General features: G+C 47.9%; 1 protein-coding gene across 2 annotated transcripts in view; it reads left to right on the top strand.

Moving 5' to 3' along the window:
- The first annotated feature begins 494 nt into the window (after positions 1–494).
- LOC142301941 (CD209 antigen-like protein A) overlaps positions 495–15,084 on the top strand; it is a 161,514-nt gene continuing 146,924 nt past the window's right edge. For both annotated transcript variants that reach the window (XM_075342999.1, XM_075343001.1), the window contains exon 1: positions 495–604. In XM_075342999.1, the coding sequence (XP_075199114.1) occupies positions 571–604 (34 nt within the window). In that variant the 5' untranslated portion in view covers positions 495–570. The remainder of the gene's footprint in view (positions 605–15,084) is intronic.

The following is a 15,084-nucleotide window of genomic DNA, read 5'->3' as shown; positions in this document are numbered from 1 at the left end:
CTCACTATACACTGAGCGATGATTAAATCCACGCCGGTGCCATCCCTAGCTCCTCTTCCCCCCTACATAGAGCTTTAGAAACACCAACCATCTCCTCCTATTTCAGTAATGGGAAAAACCTGTCTTCACTGAATATAGAATTGAGTCCCGAAGTGAAAGTGAAAGAGAAAGTGAAAGATCAATCCAGGAGGAGAAAGAAGCAGATTTCTCTCTTAAGATATTTTAAAACTTTACTTATTTTCATGTGTTTTATTAATTTATGAAAAAAAAATTATAGCAGCAGTCGATGGTTTCTCTTTCATATCATATTTTAAAGCTTTGCTATCGCTATGTAATAATTTTAGGAAGTTTGGTAAATGTTAGTCGCAGCTCACCACCGACAGACTCTAACTTCCCTTTTTTTGTGGTCTCCCAGCGTATTAGGTAATAACTATGAATATAACATTTACGGTATATATGTATATATACATTTCTAGCGACACTTAATGGTGACAAGAACGTAGAATAACATTGCTAAAGGGCACAGCAAAGAACTACGTATTAGACAACTTAGCAGTGAAAAGAGCAGAAATGAAGAAAGTTAAAGATCATACAAGAAAGAAAGGTACATTATACTAAGCTTGTACTAATATAATATACTCAATATTATGTAATCTTCATTCTCGATTTCCATGCTTTCGTGTCTCTAGTCTGATTTAAATCTGTGAACATCACTTTAGTGGTTATATACTTATGTATAAAGGGTGTATTCTGTTTTATATTGTACTCCAGAGCAGAATTTATAATTCTCCTTGTTGGAAACAGTGGGCAATATTGTATAATACAGGCTAGAACTCCGGTTCAGTACAAGTCAAATATTTTAGTTGAGGAATATGTAAACTGTATAAATATTCCTCTCAAGTTTTTGGTTTTTTTTTTCATTAAATCTGTATACATGTGTATAGTGTAGTGTGAGTGCATTAATATTCTCACCTACCATCAATTTCTTGGTAACTAGCGCCATTCTGCTCCTCTTCTCAGTGATATCACCGCTCTTCTGACTCTCTAGATCGCTCTATGTGTGAATTGGAAGCAGTGGCGTAACTAGGGTTTGATGGACCCCAGTGCAAAGTGTGGACCTGGGCCCCCCACCTCCACATACACAGACACTTGGGGTACAGAATAATGACGCCGACACTTAAGATACAGGATAATGACGCTGACACTTGGCTCTTACCCTCAGCACCCAGATTTCCCATGATCTGAAATCCCTCTATCAGCACCCAGCTTTCCTATGTTCTGATATCCATCTTGTCCTCGGCACCAAGCTTCCCCATACTTTGCTATACATCTTTCCCTCAGCACCCAGCTTTCCCATATCAGAGCATGGGAAAGCTAGGTGCAGAGAGATGTATAGCAAAGCATGGGAAAGCTGGGTGCTGAGGGAAAGAGCCTTTTTTCCTCAGCACAAAACTTTCCCATCCAAAGCTTTTATCTTTGTCCCCCCTCGTATATAGTTCTCCAAAGACAATAATGGCCCTTACATAGCCTTCCATATAGTATAAAGGGTCCCACAAAACCCTTCATATCTTAAAATTCCCCCAAATAGTCCTCCATATATTATAATGCATTTACCATAGTCCTCCATGTATAATAATTCACTCAATAGTTTTCCATATATTATAATGCACCCCATGGTAACACCATATATTATACTGTTTTATAATGCACCCCCATAGTGCATGTATAAGGTAGCCCCCATAATCCTCCATATATTATAATGCAGCCCTCATAGACCTGTATGTATTATAATGCGGCCACATAGGCCCTCATATTGTATTATGCAGCAACCATAATCCTCCATGTATAATGCACCCCTATAGTTCATGTATAAGATGTCCTTCATATTGCATTATGCAGCCCCATAGTCCTTCATATATAATGCAGCCCCATAGACCTCCATGTATAATTCAGCCCCTTAGACCCCATGTATAATGCAGCCCCCTAGTCCTCCAGCCACCATGTACTCAATGATTTAAAAAAAAAAAGTACTTACCTCTCCTCGTTCCCTCAATACTCCGGTCACAGCATCCTCCCATCCTGCGCGCTGTACTCTGCAGTCTCAGCTTAGCAGTCGCACAGAAGTGAGGTCAGACGTGGATCGCAGGCACAGGGAGAGAATGATCAAGCATGGAGCTGACACTGAGCCCCCTTACTCATGGGTCATATAGCGGCTGCATGATCTGCCACAGAACATCCATTAAAGTTGGACCCTCAAGCTTGAAACTTTTCGGGTCCCGCTCACCCGTATGGCTAACGAAGGGAGCTTGCTCTCAGGGTTCACGTGTAGGATTTCTTTGGACTGTAATTTGGGAAAGTCCTATCCCATCGGTGCGCTAGTACCCTGATTTTGGAGCGGGTGGGGATGAATGATGAAGTCTTCACCCTTGTCGGGTAAATTGCCGGGACATGTGAAGCTACTTCCCGGCCTAGGGTCCACGTACCCCGTCATGCCCTGGCCCCTGCCCGGTGATGGCTCAAGGCTGCCAGCTGCCCTCCTCGGCAGTCCGTGCCCCTTGACACGATCCCCTGCGACTGGGATTCCAGCTCCTACCAGGCCCAGACCAACGCCTGCCACCTAGTAGACTTCAGGAGCCCTTCTCTGGACCGGTGACCTCTCCCTCTCAGAGAGTCACCTTCCACCTCCTACTCCTTTCACTCCTGTTTCACTTCTCTGTCACTTTCTCACTTTCCCCTACCAACCCCTCATGTGGGCGGCCCTATTCCCTTCAGGCCCCCCAATGGTGTGTCTGGTGGGTACGGTGTAAAGTGTTCCTAGGATTTTGACTGGCTAAGCTGTTAGCAACACCAAAGGACCAGGATCCGTAACCAAGGAGGAGTGGATACTGTGCAGAAGGGCAGATTGCACAATACCCGGTGACGACCTGATAGGCCAGGGCGTCACACATTCATTGGCATGTTAGTACGCCCACAGGGGTGTGCTTACTAGAGTTGAGCGCGGTTCGTGGTTCGTGGTTCTCCAGTTCGCGGCTCGAGTGATTTTGGGGCATGTTCTAGATCGAACTAGAACTCGAGCTTTTTGCAAAAGCTCGGTAGTTCTAGAAACGTTCGAGAACGGTTCTAGCAGCCAAAAAACAGCTAAATCATAGCTTGGTTTCTGCTGTAATAGTGTAAGTCACTCTGTGAATCAAACTATTATCACATTTCAGTGTATAGTGTGCGTGAACAGCGCCTTCAGATCACTGCTGTTTCTATAATGGCGATCGCCATTTTTTTTTTTTTTTTTTCTTGTCTTCCTTCCCTAAGCGCGCGCGTCTTGTGGGGCGGGCCAGCATGTCAGCCAATCCCAGACACACACACAGCTAAGTGGACTTTGAGCCAGAGAAGCAACGGCATGTGTGATAGGATCTGCATGTCACATGTCCCTGCATTATAAAACCGGACATTTTCTTCACGGACGCCATTATCTGCCTTCTGCGTCTTTGGTGTCAGACATCACTGTCGCAGCTCCGTCTTCCTGAGTCCTATAGCCGATACAGCTGTATGCGCTGCATACACAGCGTTAGACAGCTTAGGGAGAGCACTTTATAGCAGTCCTTTTAAGGGCTCCAACCGGCAGGGTCAGAGAGCCATAGGTGACAGGTCCTGCAAACAGCAACAGCGTCTGTGTAGCCCAGGTCAGGGATTTCCTACCTGCATTTCACCATTAGGAGGGAATAGAAAGGCAGGCTTCCATTCCTCTACCCAGAGCACCACAATCCTGCCACTGTACCCTCTTGTCCTCTGCACACTCCAACTGATAACTAAGCCATTATACTAGCAAACACTCAGTGTACCTAGTGGCATCCTATACGTGGCTATTGGACTTTGCTATAGTCCCACTAGTGCAAAGACATTTGCAGAGCGCGTCTGCCTGCATTGCACACTACAACTCATTCTAACCAAGCCATTATACTAGCAAACACTCAGTGTACCTAGTGGCATCCTATACGTGGCTATTGGACTTTGCTATAGTCCCACTAGTGCAAAGACATTTGCAGAGCGCGTCTGCCTGCGTTGCACACTACAACTCATTCTAACCAAGCCATTATACTAGCAAACACTCAGTGTACCTAGTGGCATCCTATACGTGGCTATTGGACTTTGCTATAGTCCCACTAGTGCAAAGACATTTGCAGAGCGCGTCTGCCTGCGTTGCACACTACAACTCATTCTAACCAAGCCATTATACTAGCAAACACTCAGTGTACCTAGTGGCATCCTATACGTGGCTATTGGACTTTGCTATAGTCCCACTAGTGCAAAGACATTTGCAGAGCGCGTCTGCCTGCGTTGCACACTACAACTCATTCTAACCAAGCCATTATACTAGCAAACACTCAGTGTACCTAGTGGCATCCTATACGTGGCTATTGGACTTTGCTATAGTCCCACTAGTGCAAAGACATTTGCAGAGCGCGTCTGCCTGCGTTGCACACTACAACTCATTCTAACCAAGCCATTATACTAGCAAACACTCAGTGTACCTAGTGGCATCCTATACGTGGCTATTGGACTTTGCTATAGTCCCACTAGTGCAAAGACATTTGCAGAGCGCGTCTGCCTGCGTTGCACACTACAACTCATTCTAACCAAGCCATTATACTAGCAAACACTCAGTGTACCTAGTGGCATCCTATACGTGGCTATTGGACTTTGCTATAGTCCCACTAGTGCAAAGACATTTGCAGAGCGCGTCTGCCTGCGTTGCACACTACAACTCATTCTAACCAAGCCATTATACTAGCAAACACTCAGTGTACCTAGTGGCATCCTATACGTGGCTATTGGACTTTGCTATAGTCCCACTAGTGCAAAGACATTTGCAGAGCGCGTCTGCCTGCGTTGCACACTACAACTCATTCTAACCAAGCCATTATACTAGCAAACACTCAGTGTACCTAGTGGCATCCTATACGTGGCTATTGGACTTTGCTATAGTCCCACTAGTGCAAAGACATTTGCAGAGCGCGTCTGCCTGCGTTGCACACTACAACTCATTCTAACCAAGCCATTATACTAGCAAACACTCAGTGTACCTAGTGGCATCCTATACGTGGCTATTGGACTTTGCTATAGTCCCACTAGTGCAAAGACATTTGCAGAGCGCGTCTGCCTGCGTTGCACACTACAACTCATTCTAACCAAGCCATTATACTAGCAAACACTCAGTGTACCTAGTGGCATCCTATACGTGGCTATTGGACTTTGCTATAGTCCCACTAGTGCAAAGACATTTGCAGCACGTCTGCCTGCGTTGCACACTCCAACTAATTATAACTAAGTTGCATTGTCAGGGATATTTATTCTTTATTATTCTGCTGTTAATAAAGCTAGACCACCACTGCAATCTTCACCACCTCTCAATTTTTACTACCACATTTTCAGTCCACAATCTTGTCGCAATCAACATGAGTGGCAAAATGACAGATGCTGGTGGAAAGGGGAAGAGGCGTGGTGGAAAAGGCAAAAAAGGTTTTGTCCGTGGGGAAGGTGGCAAAGCTCCATTATCATCTGCTGAAGATAGACCATCTACCAGCAAAAGTAAGATGTCTACTACTTACCGTGGACAATCCGATGTGCTCCCTTTGTTACGGACACGAACAACAGGAACAAAGGTAGATGATGGGCAAAAAAGGAAAATGCTTGAATGGATCTCAAGTGGTCCAACAAGTGCCCTCTCTGCCACTTCAAGTACCGCATCCAAAAAACACCAGTCCTCTGAGTTGTCATCCCAATCAAACTTGCTTTCTCCCAGCTCTGAAGTCTCCATCAGCCCTGCACAGTATGGTGGAACTGAGATGGCTGAGTCTGCAGAGCTGTTCAGTCACACTATAGCCTGGGAATCAGAGGTCTGCTCCCAAGCTACAGTGAGTACAGAACAGGAAATGGTCTGCAGTGATGCCCAGAACCTTTGTGACTCAGATTCAGGCCGTGAGGACCAAGTTTCTGAGCATAATGTTGACCCTTTGTCACAAACTGTAACACCTGTGGTTATAGACAATGAGGAACATACTGATGAAGATGAGACGCAGATACCCGATTGGGATGACAACTTAAATATTCCGTCAGGGCAAGAAGAGGCTCGGTCTGAGGGGGAGGGGAGTGCAAACACAACAATTGATGATGACGTTCTAGATCCCACCTACTGTCAACCCCCAGTCAGGCACTCGAGGAGGTCAACAGAGGCGGTGGAGGAGGATGCAACCGACGACGAAGTTACCTTGCGCCTTCCTGGACAGAGTCGGAGCACTGGTAGCACGTCTACAACTGCATCCTCAGCCACCACTCTGCCTATGAGCATTATTCGGGGTGGATCAACAGGTCGCATGGCCTCTAAGCCTTGCCTAGCCTGGTCCTTTTTTCACATCGAAAAAGATCGCCCAACTCATGTGATATGTAACATTTGTCATGATTCTGTTAGTAGAGGTCAAAACCTCAGCAGTTTGACAACTTCTTCCATGAATCGTCACATGACTAAATATCATAAGTCCCGGTGGGAAGCTCACCGTGCTGCAATGCGGCCTAGTGGAGCGAACCATCCACCGCCCGCCCCTTCCACTGCATCCGCGCGCTCTTCATCTTCTAGGACTGTGGGGACAGCTGCCACACCTGTTTTTCCACGCAAAACTTCCACCACTGTAACCGCAACAGGCAGTTTGCTTGTAAGGTCGTCAGTTGGTTTGGAAGGGGAAACAAGTGAGTGTGTACAGCTCTCTCAGACATCGATAGCACCAACGTTGGATGAAGGCAACATCATGTCTCCGCCTGCACTTTCCTCACAAACCTGCATTTTTCAAGGGACACCCTACTCAACACCGTCTACACACAGCAGCCAGATCTCTGTCCCTCAGATGTGGTCAAATAAAAGGCCACTTCCTCCGACCCATGACAAAGCTAAGAGGTTGACTCTATCCCTCTGTAAGCTGTTGGCTACCGAAATGCTGCCTTTCCGCCTAGTGGACACACAGGATTTTAGAGACCTTATGTCTGTCGCTGTGCCCCAGTACCAGATGCCTAGTCGCCACTACTTCTCTGAGAAAGGTGTGCCCGCGCTACACCAGCATGTCGCACACAACATCACCGCTTCCTTGAGAAACTCTGTGTGTGAACGGGTGCATTTCACCACCGATACTTGGACCAGTAAGCATGGACAGGGACGTTACATGTCGCTGACTGGGCACTGGGTAACTATGGTGATAGATGGTGAAGGGTCTGCTGCACAAGTCTTGCCGTCCCCACGACTTGTGTGTCAATCCTCTGTCTGTCCAAGTTCCGCCACTGCTTCTGCATCCTCCACCTCATCTGGGTCCTCCACCTCCGCCCCAAGCCTGCCTGGTCAGGCCACCAGCGTTCTCACTGCGCAGAAGGAATCACGCACCCCTCATTACTATGCTGGCAGCAGAGCGCAACGGCATCAGGCGGTCTTTAGCTTGACATGTCTTGGTAATAAGAGTCACACAGCTGAGGAGTTGTGGTCAGCTTTGCGGTCCGAGTTTAATAAATGGTTGTCTCCACTCAAACTGCAGCCTGGTAAGGCCGTGTGCGACAATGCTGCAAACCTGGGTGCGGCACTTCGCCTGGGCAAGGTGACACACGTACCTTGTATGGCTCACGTGTTGAACCTTGTCGTGCAGCAATTTTTAACACACTATCCCGGCCTAGATGGCCTTCTGAACAGGGCACGAAAACTGTCAGCTCACTTCCGCCGTTCAAGCGCCGCAGCAGAGCGACTTGCATCGCTCCAGAAGTCTTTCGGCCTGCCGGTTCATCGCCTGAAATGCGATGTGGCGACACGCTGGAATTCAACTCTCCACATGTTACAGCGACTGTGGCAGCACCGCAGAGCCCTGGTGCAATACGTCATGACGTATAGCCTGGGCCAACGAGATGCAGAGGTGGGGCAGATCACCCTGATGGAGTGGTCTCAGATCAAGGACCTATGCACCCTTCTGCACAGTTTCGACATGGCGACGAATATGTTTAGCTCTGACAATGCCATTATCAGCATGACGATTCCAGTCATTTACATGCTGGAGCACACGCTAAACACTATTCGGAGTCAGGGGGTGGGACAACATGAAGGGGAGGAACTACAGGAGGATTCATATGCGCAAGGGACAACAACATCACGAAGGTCCAGACGTTCATCATCACCAACGCAGCAGGCATGGGACCATGGGGGACAGGGATCGACAAGGGCGCATAGTAGCAGGCGAAATGTTGAGCAAGGTGCAGGAGAACATGAAGAAATGGAGGACGAACTGTCCATGGACATGGAAGACTCAGCGGATGAGGGAGACCTTGGTCAAATTTCAGTTGAAAGAGGTTGGGGTCAGATGTCAGAGGAAGAAAGAACGGGTAGCACCTCTATGCCACAAACACAGCATGGACTTGGTCCGCATGGCTGCGCAAGACACATGAGTGCCTTTTTGTTGCACTACCTCCAACATGACAGTCGTATTGTCAAAATTAGAAGTGATGATGACTACTGGATTGCCACACTATTAGATCCCCGGTACAAGTCCAAATTTTGTGACATAATTCCAGCCATAGAAAGGGACGCACGTATGCAGGAGTATCAGCAGAAGCTGTTACTAGATCTTAGCTCGGCTTTTCCACCAAACAACCGTGCAGGTGCAGGGAGTGAAGCTCCCAGTTGTAACTTGACAAACATGGGACGGTCTCGTCATCTTCAACAGTCTACCCGTACCAGTAGGACCTTTTCTGGTGCCGGTAACAGCAATTTTATGGAATCTTTTCATAATTTTTTTAGACCCTCTTTTGCAAGGCCACCAGAGACAACAAGTCTGACACATAGTCAACGGCTGGAGAGGATGATACAGGAGTATCTCCAAATGAACATCGATGCCATGACTGTGCAACTGGAGCCTTGCTCCTTTTGGGCTTCAAACCTACAAAAATGGCCAGAGCTCGCAACTTACGCCTTGGAGATTTTGTCGTGTCCAGCTGCCAGCGTTGTCTCTGAACGTGTATTCAGTGCTGCTGGGTGTGTGCTGACAGATAAGCGCACGCGTCTGTCCAGTGACAATGTGGACAGACTGACGTTCATCAAAATGAACAAGTCATGGATCCAGAAGGAATTTACTACCCCTGTGTCATCCTGGGGAGAGTAAATGCTTGTGGATTTGGAATGTGCTTGATGCAAATCAAAACATCCTGTTTGCAACTAGGGCCCAAGTGCTGCCACTGATGGGGTGGGTGTCTGTGTGGCCCAATTTTTGGAAAAAAGGGAGACTCCGCTTGGAGTAACCCTTGCTTGCTGTGTTTTTAAAAGAAGCCAAGATGAACAGAGCTGGGATCAGGAAAGACTTTGCTACCTACCCCGGTGTCATCCTGTGGACGGCTAAGAATAGCGTATTTTTGAATGTGCTTGATGCAAATCAAAACATCCTGTTTGCAACTAGGGCCCAAGTGCTGCCACTGATGGGGTGGGTGTCTGTGTGGCCCAATTTTTGGAAAAAAGGGAGACTCCGCTTGGAGTAACCCTTGCTTGCTGTGTTTTTAAAAGAAGCCAAGATGAACAGAGCTGGGATCAGGAAAGACTTTGCTACCTACCCCGGTGTCATCCTGGGGACGGCTAAGAATAGCGTATTTTTGAATGTGCTTGATGCAAATCAAAACATCCTGTTTGCAACTAGGGCCCAAGTGCTGCCACTGATGGGGTGGGTGTCTGTGTGGCCCAATTTTTGGAAAAAAGGGAGACTCCGCTTGGAGTAACCCTTGCTTGCTGTGTTTTTAAAAGAAGCCAAGATGAACAGAGCTGGGATCAGGAAAGACTTTGCTACCTACCCCGGTGTCATCCTGGGGACGGCTAAGAATAGCGTATTTTTGAATGTGCTTGATGCAAATCAAAACATCCTGTTTGCAACTAGGGCCCAAGTGCTGCCACTGATGGGGTGGGTGTCTGTGTGGCCCAATTTTTGGAAAAAAGGGAGACTCCGCTTGGAGTAACCCTTGCTTGCTGTGTTTTTAAAAGAAGCCAAGATGAACAGAGCTGGGATCAGGAAAGACTTTGCTACCTACCCCGGTGTCATCCTGGGGACGGCTAAGAATAGCGTATTTTTGAATGTGCTTGATGCAAATCAAAACATCCTGTTTGCAACTAGGGCCCAAGTGCTGCCACTGATGGGGTGGGTGTCTGTGTGGCCCAATTTTTGGAAAAAAGGGAGACTCCGCTTGGAGTAACCCTTGCTTACATTGTTTTTAAAAGAAGCCAAGATGAACAAGTCATGGGTCAGCAAAGACTTTGCTACCTACCCCGGTGTCATCCTGGGGACGGCTAAGAATAGCGTATTTTTGAATGTGCTTGATGCAAATCAAAACATCCTGTTTGCAACTAGGGCCCAAGTGCTGCCACTGATGGGGTGGGTGTCTGTGTGGCCCAATTTTTGGAAAAAAGGGAGACTCCGCTTGGAGTAACCCTTGCTTGCTGTGTTTTTAAAAGAAGCCAAGATGAACAGAGCTGGGATCAGGAAAGACTTTGCTACCTACCCCGGTGTCATCCTGGGGACGGTTAAGAATAGCGTATTTTTGAATGTGCTTGATGCAAATCTAGCTGTGAAGTGTACAACTGGGGCCCAAGTGCTGCCACTGAAGGGGTGGGTGTGTGTGGGGCCCAATTTTTGGAAAAAAGGGAGACTCCGCTTGGAGTAACCCTTGCTTGCTGTGTTTTTAAAAGAAGCCAAGATGAACAGAGCTGGGATCAGGAAAGACTTTGCTACCTACCCCGGTGTCATCCTGGGGACGGATAAGAATGGCGTATTTTTGAATGTGCTTGATGCAAATCTAGCTGTGAAGTGTACAACTGGGGCACAACTGCTGCCACTGAAGGGGTGGGTGTGTGGGGCCCAATTTTTGGAAAAAAGGGAGACTCCGCTTGGAGTCACCTTGCGGTGTTTTACATGACTTTAGAAGGGCGTGCCATGCCTATATCTGTGTGTCCTCCTCTTTTTCCTTGTCCAGCTGTTTTGTTTTCGCATGAGTACATGTCCTTGTCACTTTCCCATGTGTTTGTGTTGTGTTGTGAGTTGTTTGTCACCTTTTGGACACCTTTGAGGGTGTTTTCTAGGTGTTTTACTGTGTTTGTGATTGCCTGCCATTGTTTCCTATGGGCTCGAGTTCGGTTCGTCGAACGTTCGACGAGCCGAACTCGAGCCAGACCCCCCGTTCGGCGAACCGCCTCGAGCCGAACCGGGACCGGTTCGCTCATCTCTAGTGCTTACATGCTAAAGGGGCTGACTAGCCAAGGGAACTAACGCCCTTACGACTAGTCGCTGACCTCAGTAGCATATCATATGGGATCTTTAGAAATACTTTTTTCAAAGATCTGTTTATCTATGCTACAAAATGCAGGGATGGTTTGGCAGGGATTAGCAATATACACACAGGACTGCTTGTGGTTCTGGGTGCATATTGCACCTGACAGGTTTCCTTTGAATGGGATAAAATAATAAAAGAACTCTATTAATTGCCAGTTTTAGTTGAGATAACATCTCCTTTAAGGAACCGTGCAACCACTGAGTATTTCGTTTTTATTTTAGTATTTGTAACCCAAGACCAGGAGTGGGTGATAAATACAGAAGTGATGCCCGTGTTTCTATTATACTTTTCCTCTGATTGTTCCTCTCCTGGTTTTGGGTTACAAATACTGAGGTAAAAAACTCGCCAAATGCTCAATGTGTGACCGTGACCTAAAATTGTTCATATTTCCTAATTGGGTCACGTGCACACATTGAGTATTTGGTGATTTTTTTTTTACCTCAGAATTTGTAACCCAAAACCAGGAGAGGAACAATCAGAGGAAAAGTATAATAGACATGTGCACCACTTCTGTATGTATTACCCACTCCTGGTTTTGACTACAAATACTGAGGTAAAAAACTCACCAAATACTGAGGTAAAAATTCACCAAATACTCAGTGTGTAAACGTGGCCTAAAGCTTTCATATTTTTGATAAATTTACTAATCAGTGATTCCCAGGCTGAGCTTTTCATTCTTTTTGAAATATTAGCTTAGTGGAAAAATTACTAGATACCAGACACTGAGATTTCCTACAAGACCTTCCGATTTAGACATGTTTTGACCTGGTTGTTCAACCAACGAAAATTTGGCTCTTGTCAAAGTCATTCAGACCTTTTCACTTGCCCATTTTTCCTGCTTCCAACACGTCAACGTCAAAAGCAGACTGTTCACTTACTGCCTAAAAAAACTGTTTCCCACCTCTTGACGGAGGCCATTGTAATAAAAGCCCTGTCACATGCAGCGACATCGCTAGCGATCTCGTTAACGATGTGACACGCCCAGATTGTTGTTACGATTTGCCGAGATCGCTCATAGGTCGTTTAGTAGCGGTTACACGTACACATCTCACAAACGACGCTACCTCGTTCAGCGATATATTGTTTGACCAAGGCGGTCGTGTGGATGCTATTCGTCATTGGCAGGGTGTCAAACATAGCAATATGTCTGCTGCGTTCCAAACGACGAACAATATTTTGAAACTGAATGACATGTCAACGATCAACGATTTTCACCCGATTTGTGATCGTTCGGAGTCGCATGTAGGTATCACACACAACGACGTCGCTAACGATGATAGACGTGCGTCACGAAAACCGTGACCCCGACGGCATATCGTCAGATAAATCGTAGCATGTGACAGGGCCTTAAGATGTCATTCACGTCTTCATGACCAGACCTTGCCACATATATCTCAATGATCCATACTTTGCTGCCTTCTTGGCATCACTGGATATTATGTTGGTGTGGGTGCAGACATTGGCGCCGCTTGGAGACTGGTTCATGGTACCTTTCATTGCACATACAGGTTCCCAGGACATAATGAACACTTCACGCCTATTGTAATAATAAAAAATAAAGGAAAGATTGATAAAAGAGATCGATTGCACTTCCTAAATCATTACAATATGAATCTTTATTAGTTATTATCATTTATAGGATGCCCTCAAACAGGGCCCAGAGTCCCACTAGCTTAGGACCTGGGAGGGAGAAGGTGCAGCCAGCAAGGGGAGTCAGGAACCAATACAACAGTTAGAGAATTCTACAGCAGGAGAGGAAAGGAGCAGACATGTCTCACGGGTGCTCCGGTGGGAAGGAGGAAGAATTCACACAGTTACTGTGGGGAGAGGGCGTCTGCTCCCCTCGGAACTGGCGCCACACAGGGCGGCAGGACCCTAGGGAAGATCATAGTTCACGTTGGTTTTCCAGAATCTGCCTGGACGGGGAAAGTTTCAAGCTTCCATGGCCATGCCACGCCCGAAAGCACAGTGCCAGAGAGGATCCGGGGCCTCGCATAACGCCGGACCCCATATCGGAACCGCGGTACCTGCATATAGGGACAAGAGTACTACTCGTGAAAACCCGGGTCCCCATGAAGCTTCAAGCCAGGGGATCCACTGTACAGGCACTTCAAGGAGGGAACTGTGAAGCCCCGCCGGTGTTGTATCGGTGCATACCTTCAGGGACTCCACGTAGCTGGTGCTGGTCACAGGTAGGAAATCTTCGGTTTTGATCGTGACGCCACTCTCAGTATTGCGGTCAGTGGGGACCGCCACTGCAGGTTAGGGGACGCCTGGGGCTGATGGTGTGTGCAGTTAGTTGGAATAGCCTCCTGAGAGTGAGGCAAGCCCCAGGGCCCGGGGTAGGTTTGTAGTACCACAAGGCGCAGAATAACTCCACACAGACAGAATTGTCTTTCAAGGGCTTTACTCACATTTGATGGCAGGGTGAGTAGCCCGGGCGTAGCTGAGATGAACCAGATGGGAACCAGGTATCCTTCAGGCTGACTTTATGAGGGTGACTACTGACTCGCCTTCCTTAGCCCTTGGTGGTTTGGGGTGACCCCGACTTTTAGTCCCTATGGGGGTCGCCCAGGGAAGATGCTGCAGCCTCTCTCCCCCTTTTGTTTGCCGTTTGCTTGTTCCCCGGACCAGGCCACTCCAGCTTCTTGCCTCCTGTGACCTATGGGCCCTCACTGCGGTTACGTGGCTGCGGCTTTTGTGGTGTTGTGGTGTGGGCTTTGAGAGCCCCACACCGGCAGGTTTAGCAGAAGAAAGCTGGATCTATCTTCGCTTCGGGATCTGCCGCCCGGTTGGGCCTGGTGCTCTCTAGCAGTCTCCTTACTTCCCACTCCGTGCTTTCTCTCTAGCTGAAGCTGGCTTTCAGGCAGCACTCCTAGTTGACCGTTCTCCCCCGTCAGTAGCCACTGCGCGGGCGCTGTTAGACAGCATCAACCCCACAGGTCTGCTCCTCACTGAGCCCTATCGAGTTCTCTGCTCTAACTGACTCACTGCCCCTCCTCTCCTGTTCTTGCCTACGCCACCTAGCAACCAGACTCTCTTACCACACCCCTTGAGAGGAGATGGAGGCTCTACCCCCTCCACTATTCCAGTGAAGGTGAAGGCTTGCCCCCTCCTGGGATCCCCAGGGGTCCTCTCATGGGTACATGTGTGAGACCTGATCACTATGCGCCTGTGTTCCACACCCCTGTCAGCCTTCTGGATTACCTGTATTGTACTGTCCCCAGCATGGGTGCAGTACTCAGTGGTGCCTGACCAGGTCAGGGGCGCCACATTCCCCCTTAGTTATCACCAGCACGTCCTCGGGCTGCAAGACAACATTTTAAAATGCATAAAACATTAAAACATGTAAAACATTTAAAAGCACCAGGTATCAGACATCACCACCCTCCACCCACAAGTCCGTTAACCCACCCAAAACCCTCTCAGGAGGCAGGTCACCGGTCCTTTTGGTAACCAGATCTGGGCCATCTACTTCCCCAGACCTTTCCTCCAATCTTCCTCTCCCGTTGGCCGCGACTTCAGCCACTTCTGGCAGGATGTAGAGGCGGCTTTCATGGGCTGGTGGTTTCAGGGTATACCTGGCCTGGTGGATCCGCGCCGTCAGCCTCTTCTGGCAGGATTCAGAGGCGGCCTCCACAGTTGGTGCTGACCAGGTACCCTCTTTGTGGTGGTGAGCCAAGGCCTCATAAACAGGCGTGC

The sequence above is a fragment of the Anomaloglossus baeobatrachus genome, chromosome 4 (genome assembly GCF_048569485.1).
Source record: "Anomaloglossus baeobatrachus isolate aAnoBae1 chromosome 4, aAnoBae1.hap1, whole genome shotgun sequence".
Lineage (NCBI taxonomy): Eukaryota > Metazoa > Chordata > Amphibia > Anura > Aromobatidae > Anomaloglossus > Anomaloglossus baeobatrachus.
This window is presented reverse-complemented; position numbering and strand designations above follow the sequence as displayed.